This window comes from Staurois parvus, unplaced genomic scaffold (assembly GCF_062004578.1).
Source record: "Staurois parvus isolate SC_StPar_1 unplaced genomic scaffold, SC_StPar_1.0 ptg000574l, whole genome shotgun sequence".
NCBI classification, from domain to species: domain Eukaryota; kingdom Metazoa; phylum Chordata; class Amphibia; order Anura; family Ranidae; genus Staurois; species Staurois parvus.
This window is the reverse complement of record NW_028318370.1, coordinates 3,968,602-3,980,669: the sequence shown is the minus strand read 5'-3', so window position 1 is coordinate 3,980,669 and position 12,068 is coordinate 3,968,602. Positions and strand designations below refer to the sequence as shown.

At 41.8% G+C, this 12,068-nt stretch overlaps 1 protein-coding gene across 1 annotated transcript in view; it reads right to left on the bottom strand.

Moving 5' to 3' along the window:
- LOC149450467 (B- and T-lymphocyte attenuator-like) overlaps positions 1-6,832 on the bottom strand; it is a 66,559-nt gene extending 59,727 nt beyond the window's left edge. Inside the window, exon 1 of the mRNA XM_089691921.1 lies at positions 6,517-6,832. Coding sequence (XP_089548047.1) covers positions 6,517-6,619 — 103 coding nt within the window. The 5' untranslated portion in view covers positions 6,620-6,832. The remainder of the gene's footprint in view (positions 1-6,516) is intronic.
- Positions 6,833-12,068: the final 5,236 nt, after the last annotated feature.

Sequence of the window (12,068 nt, the reverse complement as noted above, 5' to 3'; positions counted from 1 at the left end):
TAAAACACTGCTGGGGGTGCTTGAGCAGTTGCAGCAACAGTTTATTTCTTGATTAATATAGGAATGATGTGATGGAAGCGGACCCTCATCAGCATATCAGCTGCAATGCAAACAATTGTTGATTGTTCTACTAGTGACTCATGTGACAATATAGACTTTTTTCATTGATTTTTTTTCCCTTGAATATTGTTTTTTTCTTTAAACTTTCTTGAACTGCACCTGACATCTTTCTTTTAAACAAAAAAAAAAAAACCTAAAACAGCTGAAAGAATTTCCCACGATCTTGTATAACATTTACAGCACCTTAGAAAATCCCAGCATGGCTGTTGCAGAATGACTCATTGGAGTTAGTACAGTAAAAGAGAAAATGAGACTGACCAATGGCTGTGATTTAAAGCTGAACTCCGGGCAAACAACTACAGCGCCTTGAAAAAGTATTCATACCCCTTGAAATTTTCCACATGTTGTCAAGTTACAACAAAAAACGTAAATGTATTTTATTGGGATTTTATGTGATAGACCGACACAAAGTAGCACATCATTGTGAAGTGGAAGGAAAATGATAAATGGTTTTCAACATTTTTTACAAATAAATCTGTGAAAAGTGTGGCGGCATTTGTATTCGGCCCCCCGGAGCCAATACTTTGTAGGACCCCCTTTGGCTGCAATTCCAGCTGCAAGTCTTTTTGGGGATGTCTCTTTGCACATCTAGAGAGGGACATTTCTGCCCATTCTTCTTTGCAGAATAGTTTTGAACATTTTTTACAAATGAATATCTGAGTGTGGCGTGTATTTGTATTCAGCCCCATTTATTCTGATACCCCTAACTAAAATCTAGTGGAACCAATTGCCTTCAGAAGTCACCTAATTAGTAAATAGAGTCCACCTGTGTGTACTTTAATCTCAATATAAATACAGCTGTTCTGTGAAGCCCTCAGAGGTTTGTTAGAGAACAAAGCAGCATCATGAAGACCAACACACCAGACAGGTCAGGGATAAAGTTGTGGGGAAGTTTAAAGCAGGGTTAGGTTATAAAAAATCTCCCAAGCTTTGAACTTCTCACAGAGCACTGTTCAATCCATCATCCGAAAATGGAAAGAGTACGGCACAACTGCAAACCTACCAAGACATGGCCGCCAAATAAACGGACAGGCCGGGCAAGGAGAGCATTAATCAGAGAAGCAGCCAAGAGGCCCATGGTAACTCCGGAGGAGCTGCAGAGATCCACAGCTCAGGTCCACAGGACAACTATTAGTCGTGCACTCCACAAATCTGGCCTTTATGGAAGAGTGGAAGAAGAAAGCCATTGTTGGAGGAAAGCCATAAGAAGTCCTGTTTGCAGTTTGTGAGAAGCCATGTGGGGGACACAGCAAACATGAGGAAGAAGGTGCTCTGCTCAGATGAGACCAAAATTGAACTTTTTGGCTTAAAAGCAAAACGCCATGTGTGGCGGAAAACTAACACTGCACATCACCCTGAACACACCATCCCCACCGTGAAACATGGTGGTGGCAGCATCATGTTGTGGGAATGCTTTTCTTCAGCAGGGGCAGGGAAGCTGGTCAGAGTTGATGGGAAAATGGATGGAGCCAAATACAGGGCAACCTTAGAAGAAAACCTGTTAGAGTCTGCAAAAGACTTGAGACTGGGGCGGAGGTTCACCTTCCAGCAGGACAATGACCCGAAACATCCAGCCAGAGCTACAATGGAATGGTTTAGATCAAAGCATATTCATGTGTTAGAATGGCCCAGTCACAGTCCAGACCTAAATCCAATGGAGAATCTGTGGCAAGACTTGAACATTGCTGTTCACAGACGCTCTCCATCCAATCTGACAGAGCTTGAGCGATTCTGCAAAGAGGAAGAATGGGCAGAAATGTCCCTCTCTAGATGTGCAAAGCTGGAAGAGACATCCCCAAAAAGCTGGAATTGCAGAGAAAGGGGGTCCTACAAAGTATTGACTCCGGGGGGCTGAATACAAATGCCGCCACACTTTTCACAGATTTATTTGTAAAAGATGTTGAAAACCATTTATCATTTTCCTTCCACTTCACAATTATGTGCCACTTTGTGTTGGTCTATCACATCAAATCCCAATAAAAAACATTTACGTTCTTGGTTGTAACATGACAAAATGTCAAGGGGTATGAATACTTTTTCAAGGCACTGTAAATACACAGCATATACTGGAGCTGCCAAAGGGATTTGTATTCCTGCCCATCCAGTCGTGAGATTTACAGAGCCTTGCTACACAGCAAAAATCTCCCTGGCAGGTTAGGAAATCTAGTTTATTTCTGCTGAAGTTTCACTTTCACTTGCAAGTCTTCTCCTCACCTACACTCTGTGAATGGAGATGCTCACTTCTCAAGCACTCTGCTCTCTCCTCTTATCAGCATGCTCCCTGTGCTTTTAAACACCTGATTGGTTCCTTGTATTTTCCCTTTTCCCTCTCTGAGTTCTGCTGTACTGGGCCTGCAAGAGGCTGATTCCAAGCAACATTACAGGTACCTACATGGTATGCATTTACAAAAATACAAGCATACAAAAATGTATACATTAAGTGATTAAAAGTCTGCATTGTTTGTGCCTTTTATATCTGCCTGCAGTTCAAACATTAAGAACCAGTAATGTAAATATGTGTAGTGGAGCCCATTGAAAAACTAAGTCCCTTCCCATCTAAAACACCTCCAATGATACCAATGATACATATATGCTGGGTAATCTAGGTTCACACCTATGCGTTTTCCACAGCATTTTGCAGAAACGCACTACAGTCCATTTCACATGATTTCTTATGGGACACATTCACATCTCCGCGTTTTCACCCGGTGCGTTTTTTGGAAAGGGTCAGGGACTTTTTTAATTGCAAAACATTGCATTGCAGAAAAGCATGTAGTGTGTTTTTTATGCGTTTTAGATGCGTTTTTAATCTGCCCAGCAACAAGTAAAAAAAAATGCAAAATGCATCAAAAATGTATGTGCAAAAACATAAAATGCATTGCAGAAATGGATCAAACACAAACTACGCCTAACAGCGTTTGCACAAAAGTTATGAATAATAACCGTGCAAATGTTTTTAATACGTGCAAAACGATATTTTCAGATATGTATTTTGTCTTTCCAATGACAAATTTAACAATTCCCAATACTCTAACAACATTCAATCCTAGAGAAAATAGCCTAGGAACAGCAAGCAGAAAAAAAAAATTGCCTAAAACAATAGCCTATAGAAAAAAGCATAAAAAAAGGTTAAATGCATTTTTCCTAATTTTATCTTTTTTTTAAGTAGTTTTACTGCAAATAAAAAGCACAAATTTTATTCTATCATGTGTCCCATACAAAATAGAATTTTATTTAGGGGAAAAAAAGTGTTTTCTTTCTAAGTTTGCAGTTTCCTGTTTTGACACTGAAAAAAGTTACAAACAAAATAAAATCGTAAAAAAATAGAAATGTAAAAATACTGAAGAAAATTATTATCTAACAGGATAGGGGGAAGAAGTGAATTATTGCTGATTGGGGTTTATAAGGATTAATATGGAGTTAAATTGGAATACAATTGATTTTTTAAAAAAAGTAGCTTGCTTTGAAGTGATGTCATATGTAGATCAAAGATCACAACTTTCTTCCACAGATGAGTTAAATAGTAAATAAAATGAAATAGTACATTCATTCATTGTATTTGCAGGACACTTGCAGGCTATCTACAAGTGTCATTTCACAAGCGGGAATCCACATTTTAACCACTTCAAGTCCGGCTACTTTCAACCCCTTCCAGTCCAGGCCAAATTTCAACTTTCAGCGCTGTCACACTTTCAATGACAATTGTGCGGTCATGCAACACTGTACCCTTTGTAAGCTTGAAAGAGCAGGGCCCTCGAACCCCTCGTGTATTGTATTGTTACTGTCTTGTCTCATGTTCTGTCCCCCTTGCTACTGTACAGCGCTGAGTATTTATATTTGGCGCTATATAAATACTGTATAATAATAATAATACCCAAATTAAATTTTAAGGATTTCTTTGAGACAGATAAAACTTTCTTTTGGTGGTATTTATTCACCACTGGGAATTTTATTTTTTGCTATATACAGTAAATGAAAGACCAAAAAGCTGACGGGAGAGATCTGTATTTTTTATACACAGGTCTCTCCCAGATTGGTAATACTCGGAGATCGCCGGGTGCTGGTGGGGAATTACCAGCCGGGGCCCGATGATTGACAGCCAAGGCTGTGAATGGCTGCGTGGGTAGGCGCAGTTCCCACTACCCAGGACTGAAATCTCTCTCTCTCTCTCTCTCTCTCTCTCTCTCTCTCTCTCTCTCTCTCTCTCTCTCTCTCTCTATATATATATATATATATATATATATATTAGTGTGTGATTTTGTGCACCTGTGTCACCCTGTAGCAGTATTTCTTCTATAGGGCGGCGTGGAAGTGGTTAATAATCCTGCTCCACGGTTGACACACTTTTTTTTTTATATATATATATATATGAATTGTTTTATACACTCACTTGGCCACTTTATTAGTGCCAAGAAAATCTCCCCATCACCATTACACCAGCACAGCCAGCCTGAACCACTGATACCAGGCAGGATGGATCCATGTTTTCATGTTGTTTACACCAAATTCTCACCCTTCTATCTGAATGTCGCAGCAACCATTCTCCTCTCACCTCTGATATCAGCAAGGCATTTTCCTCCACACAATTGCCACTCACTGGATATTTTCTCTTTTTCAGACCATTCTCTGTAAGCCCTAGAGATGGTTGTGTGTGAGAATCCCAGTAGGTCAGCAGATTTTCAAATACTCAGATCAGCCCTTTTTGGCATCAACAACCATGCCACGTTCAAAGTCACTTAAATCCCCTTTCTTCCCCATTCTGATGCTCGGTTTGAACATCAGCAAGTTGTCTTCACCACATCTACATGCCTAAGGCCCTTTTCAGATGGGGGGAACTGTCAGTGTGATCCGCCTGCTCAGCGGGGGGGATCTCTCTGCTGATCCCCATTGAGCAGGAGGATGACAGGTTTCTGCTGCTGCAGAGTAGACACAGACACAATCCGCTGATCTCAATGGAATGGTTAGATGGAAACAGACCGCCTGTCCGTTTTCTACCCGATTGTCATCCAATCCAATCCACTGGTCGATGGGATCCTCATCCGTCTGTTTTTGGTGTACAGGATTGGATCAGATGCCGGCAGTCGTCAGCGGACCATTGTCCGCTGACACCCACTGGTTCATAGAAGTCTATGGATGGATCAAACAGGTCCGCCTGAAGAACGGACAGGCAGACCCCATCAATCTGCCTGTGCGGAAGGGGCCTGAGCCTTGGTTCACATATATGCGGTTCGGTATATTGCATGTGATTCGCACAAGAACCGCACCGCATTCCTCTGCAAATCACATGCGATTTGTGAGCGGTGCGATTGGAGGCATACATTTTGTATGGCTCTAATCGCACTGCATCCACACCAAAAACGTACAGGATCTTTTTTGGGTCCGCACTAGAATCAGCTTGCATGAGTATTCACAGCTATGCGATCCGATTCTGCATATCCCATCGCGTTTTGCGGACTGCTTTCAGGGTGTTGTTAACTTAACATAGACACTCGCAGCGGTTTGCATGAACGGGGAGCGATTCTGATGCGGTGCAGAATTCGCATTGAAAAGGCTGCAAATTCTGCACCGCATCAGTGTGAACCCGGGCTAAAAGCATTGAGTTGCTGCCATGTGATTAACTGATTAGCAATTTGTGCGACCAAGCAATTGAACAGGTGGACCTAATAAAGAGGCCAGAGAGTGTATAATGTTGAACTTTTCGAGACAAATACCATTTACCCCCGGTTCACATCTGTGCGGGTGGTACCACTGTGGATCCGCATGAAAATCTGTGTACCCGCACCTCCCGCACAGAGAAATGCGGACCCGCGGGAGGGTGCCATTAGTTCTAATGGCACGCCGCCCGCACTGGAAAACGCAACCGTACTGGGAACCTCAGCTGCGTTTTCCAAAGAAGTGCAGGGACTTCTTCCCTGCGTGTCACGGGCACGGGAGTCCATTCAAATGAAAGGGCTCTCGTGCCCATGCAAAACAAGGCCCTCACGGCCGCATAGATGTGAACTGGGGGTAATGCTGGACTTTTCGAGCAAATAGCATTTAGATATGTGCAAAAATTGACTCGTGTCCACAATCCGTGCAAAGCAAAAGTCCAGAAAAAGTTCTACTATAGTCAATGACCAGAGGCGGACTGACAACTCATGGGGCAATAAGGGATCATGGGGCCCCTGTGTCCTCGCCCACACAAAAAAAAGCCTATGAAAACGACAATGAAAGGTATTAGGGGCATCTCATGGGGCCTCCTACTGACCCCGGGCCCTCGGGCAATGCCCGAGTTCCCAAATGGTCAGTCCGCCCCTGTCAATGACATATCCCGAAGCAATACCAAAAAGTTTGATTAAAATCAATTATAAAAAATTACAAAAAAAATAGCATTTAGGTTTTTATAGAAGGTCTTACCTGGTAATGGAAGAGCCACCAGTGCCACAGCAAGCATGGTATTCAACAGAGAAAGGGCCCCCCGCCAAGGGGCCCAGGCTGGAGCGGCCACGTCCATGCTCATGTTGTTTTGATGCTGTAGCTGTTCTTAGCGTTGTCACACCTCATCTTCTCTCCAGCTCCTAATCTTGGTTTTGCTAAGAGAAAAACAGGAAGGTGCAGAGAAGACGCTTCTGCTTTAATACAAGGGCTGTCAGTTCAGCTCATAAGGTGTACGTCAAGCGACATGCGGTCTGCACAAAATGTAATTCTCGCTTTCAGCTGATGGTGCAAGAGGTCTGCACTCCAAACAGTGAGCGTGTGAAGATAGTCACAGCTCAGGTGTATGGTAAATCACCCGCCTTATCTAGACCTTCATCGCTTACGCTGCTTCCTTTTCTTGTAGAAGAGTTTCTGATTTGTTATCCTGTAAGTGAAAACTACCAACTGCCATTTAGGTGCCTTTTTATTTCCCTTTTAAAGGGAAAAATTTTATAGCTGTTGTCAAGTTTATTTAACCTCTTGCCCTCCGGAAGATTTACCCCCCTTTATGACCACGCCATTTCAACTGACAATTATGTGGTCATGCAATACAGTACATACATTTTGTATTTTTTTTTTTTAATTTATTACAGGTACTTATATAGCGCTGTCAATTTACACAGCACTTTACATACAGTGGGGCAAAAAAGTATTTAGTCAGCCACCAATTGTGCGAGTTCTCCCACTTAAAAAGATGAGAGAGGCCTGTAATTGGCATCATAGGTAGACCTCAGCTATGAGAGACAAAATGAGAAAAAAAATCCAGACAATCACATTGGCTGATTTGGAAAGAATTTATTTGCAAATTATGGTGGAAAATAAGTATTTGGTCACCTACAAACAAGCAAGATTTCTGGCTCTCACAGACCTGTACCGTCTTCATTAAGAGGCTCCTCTGTCCTGCACTCATTACCTGTATCAATGGCACCTGTTTGAACTTGTTATTAGTATAAAAGACACCTGTCCACAACCTCAAACAGTCACACTCCAAACTCCACTATGGTGAAGACCAAAGAGCTGTCGAAGGACACCAGAAACAAAATTGTAGACCTGCACCAGGCTGGGAAGACTGAATCTGACCAATAAATTCTTTCCAAATCAGCCAATGTGATTGTCTGGATTTTTTTTCTCATTTTGTCTCTCATAGTTGAGGTCTACCTATGATGCCAATTACAGGCCTCTCTCATCTTTTTAAGTGGGAGAACTTGTACAATTGGTGGCTGACTAAATACTTTTTTGCCCCACTGTATATATTGTACATTCACATCAGTCCCTAACCCTCAAGGGGCATACAATCTAAGGTCCCTAACTCGCATTCATACATACACATACTAGGGACAATTTGCCTACCAGCAAATCTTTGGAGTGTGGGAGGAAACCAGGGTACCTGGAGGAAACCCACGCAGGCACAGGGAGAACATGCAAACCCCAGGCAGGTGGTGCTGTGGTTGGGATTTGAACCAACAACCCTAGTGCTGCCAGGCAGAAGCAGGGGCAGATTGACCATTTGGAAACTCGGGCACTGCCCGAGGGCCCGGGGTCAGTAGGGGGCCCCATGAGACGCCCCTGGTAACGTTATCATAGGCTTTTTTGAGTTTGGGCAAGGACACAGGGGCCCCTTTGATCCCCTATTGCTCGGGGGCCCCATGAGTTGTCAGTCTGCCCCTGGGCGGAAGTACTAACCATTTAGCCACTGTGCTGCCCCATAAATGAAATTTGTGTCATTTTTTCCCACAAATAGAGCTTTCTTTCTGTGGCATTTGATCACCGATTTTGAAAAAAAAACACAATATTTTAGACTTTTTGCTATATAAAATATATCCAATTAAAAACAATTCTTCATAAATTTAGGCCAAAACGTATGCTGCTACATGTCTTTTGTAAACAAAAATTCCAATAAGTGTATATTGATTGGTTTACATGAAAGGTATAGTATCTACAAACTATGGTATAGATGCTGGAATTTTTTTTTTTTTTATACTAGTAATAGTGGCGATCAGCGACACGGACACTGTATCAATGGCACTGGGCAGGAAGGGGTGAACATCTGGGGTGATCAAAGGGTTAACTGTGTGCTGTGTTGTGATTACTGTGCGGTGTTTTACTAGGGGATGTGCGTGCAGAGAGAGAGACAGCAGCATGTCCCCGCTGACAGGAGTGTTGTTTACACTCAGCTCTCTCCCCTGTTAGCTTCTCCGCTGATCACCCGGCCATAAATTGCTGGCCGGGGCCAGGTGATTGACATCTCCAGGAGCCAATGGTATCATGGGTAGGGCAGCGCACAAAATTACATATATTTACGTGATTTTGCACAGCGCGGCCACGCTGCAGCAGTATATCTATTATGGGCAGTTTTTAAATGATTAAAATGTAAAATCTAGTTTTAATTATTTTTACTTAAGACACTGGTCTTAAAAAATGGCAATAATTTCAGCAGAAAATAACGCTCAAATAGAGCGTTTTTGTACACGTATTTAAGCACGTTTAGCGTTTCTGCCAAAGAACGCCTCTCAAAAACACAATCCAGAAGGGGTTTTTTTTCTGTCTCCAAACATTGTACTGTGAATGGACACATAGGATGCCTCCTTCCACAGGCAAAACACAAAACTCCTTTAAAAGCAGTGTTTTTTAAGCCCAGTACAGTTATACATTGTGTTTTGTGTGCTTTGTTTTACATTTTGGATAAAATCTTTTTTTTTTATACAAATAAAACGTTTAATATGAGAAAGGATTGCCAAAGCATTGTGGGTTAGCTAAAGAGATAAAACTTCAGAAGCTGCCTTTGTGTAATTGAAACCACAAATAACAAGGGAGCGTGCCACTCCTCTGGCACTTGTGTGCATATATTCCAGCTTAAAGTGAACCCGTGCTTTGCCCACACATGACAAAGCAAAAGTTTCACCTTAAAGTATAGGTAAACCCTCCCATTGTAAAAAAAAACTCATACAGTTTCAAATAAAACTGAAAGGTAAAACATATATATACAGTGGGGATCGAAAGTTTGGGCACCCCAGCTAAAAATTTCTATTAATGTGCATAAAGAAGCCAAGGAAAGATGGAAAAATCTCCAAAAGGCATCAAATTACAAATTAGACATTCTTATAATATGTCAACAAAAGTTAGATTTTATTTCCATCATTTACACTTTCAAAATAACAGAAAACAAAAAAATGGCGTCTGCAAAAGTTTGGGCACCCTGCAGAATTAATATCTTGTACTGCCCCCTTTGGCAAGTATCACAGCTTGTAAATGCTTTTTGTAGCCAGCCAAGAGTCTTTCAATTCTTGTTTGAGGTATCTTTGCCCATTCTTCCTTACAAAAGTCTTCCAGTTCTTTGAGATTTCTGGGCTGTCTGTCACGCACTGCTCTTTTAAGGTCTATCCATAGATTTTCAATTATGTTGAGGTCAGGAGATTGTGAAGGCCATGGCAAAACCTTCAGTTTACGCCTCTTGATGTAATCGCCTGTGGATTTTGAGGTGTGTTTAAGATTATTATCCATTTGTATAAGCCATCCTCTCTTTAACTTCAGCTTTTTCACAGATGGCATCAAGTTACCATCCAAAATTTGCTGAAATTTTATTGAATCCATTTTTCCTTCTACTCGTGAGATGTTCCCTGTGCCACTGGCTGCAACACAACCCCAAAGCATGATTGATCCAACACCATGCTTAACAGTTGGACAGAGGTTCTTTTCATTAAATTCTGTGCCCCTTCTTCTCCAAATGTACCTTTGCTCATTCTGGCCAAAAAGTTCATATTTAACCTCATCGGTCCACAGAACTTGTTTCCAAAATGCATCAGGCTTGTCTATATGTTCATTTGCAAAGTTCAAACAATGATTTTTGTGGTGAGGACGTAGAAGAGGTTTTTTTCTGATGACTCTTCCATGAAGACCATATTTGTACAAGTATCTCTTTATAGTGGAATAGTGTACCACAACTCTAGTGCCTGCCAGATCTTTCTGGAGGGATTGTGCAGTCAAACGTGGGTTTTGAATTCTTTTTCTCACAATCCTGCGAGCTGTTCTGTGTGATATTTTTCTTGGTCTTCCAGATCTTGCTTTAACTTCCACTGTTCCTGATGACTGCCATTTCTTAATTACATTCCGAACAGAGGATATTGACATCTGAAAACGCTTTGCTATCTTCTTATAGCCTTCTCTAGCTTTGTGAGCGTCAACTATTTTCAGTTTCAGTTTTCTAGACAACTGCTTAGAAGAACCCATGGTGCTGATTGTTGGGGCAAGGTCAGATGAGTCTGGGCATTTAAAACCTTTGAGATTGACATCACCTGGTCTTCCCAGACGATGATTGAGAACAATCCATGACACTGGCATGTCTCAGCTTTGCAAAGGGGGCAGTGCATGCTATAAATTCTGCAGGGTGCCCAAACTAAGAGTTAGTATAGAGCTGAGCCAATCACAGCCATCCTCACACTGTACAGAGCCTTAACCAATCCCAGCCAGTTTCACATTTGTGCCTGTGTAAAACTCCCTGCTAGATTGTTCTAGAGTCACTTGCTCACCAGACAGAAGAGGAAACAGACAAAGTTCCAGTCAGAGAAGCTCTATGGAAGCAGAGAAGGCCAAATAGGTATTTAATGCACTTGTGTGTTCCTCTGTTGTTTAACAGTGCAGGTAGATCTGTGTGTAAAATCTGTTGTATGTGTTTACCGATATAATCCACCAAATCAAGTCACTGTAATACGAATTATACCATTGTAATACGAAAGAAATAAATCACTGTAAGATAAACGAAACAAGCCATTGTAAGTAGTGTTATATGAAGAAGATTGAAGTTATTAAAGAAGTTAACTAAAGTATTCGGTGTGCTCTTTAAACCTACTGCATCCATAGAGTAGCATTGGAGAAATTACAGAGTAAAGTCAGTCTAATCAAACAAAGAAACAGCAATTGCATAATTTTTCTAATGCCACAGCGCACTAGGCACTACATGGTGCTGCGCCTGCCACAGTGTGTACTGCAGTACTAAGTGCACAAACGAGAGCTCTCAGTCTGATAGATTATGCCCCAAGTGACTGAAGAGGCCTACTAATAGGTATACCAGGCTAGGTAACTTGCGGGCTCTCAGACAAGGAGGCTAGGCTTATGCCTGTGATTTCAATACACTAACAGCAACCCAGTTCTGCCCTCAGGTATGTAACAATGCTGATCAGTTCTTAAAGTAAGCTTCTGCCGGCACTGTTGGGGCCCTTTAACATTGGAGTTTAAAAGCAATGACATTTTCTCCAAGGGTGAAGCTCAACAGCAGATAAAAGCAAAGTTGGGTTCAGTACGGGGTAGGCCCCTTGGTGCAGAATGGCAGGAAGAAGGCAAAAAGCCTCCATTGAGACTACATCTCCCAGACTGCTCTGGGCACTTGTATTCCAATTAGTCAACTTAATAGACACTGCCATCTTGTGGATAAATAAAGTTCTGCATCTCAGTAACAATACCTAGTGTTACATACAGAGAAACCAGATCTCACAATG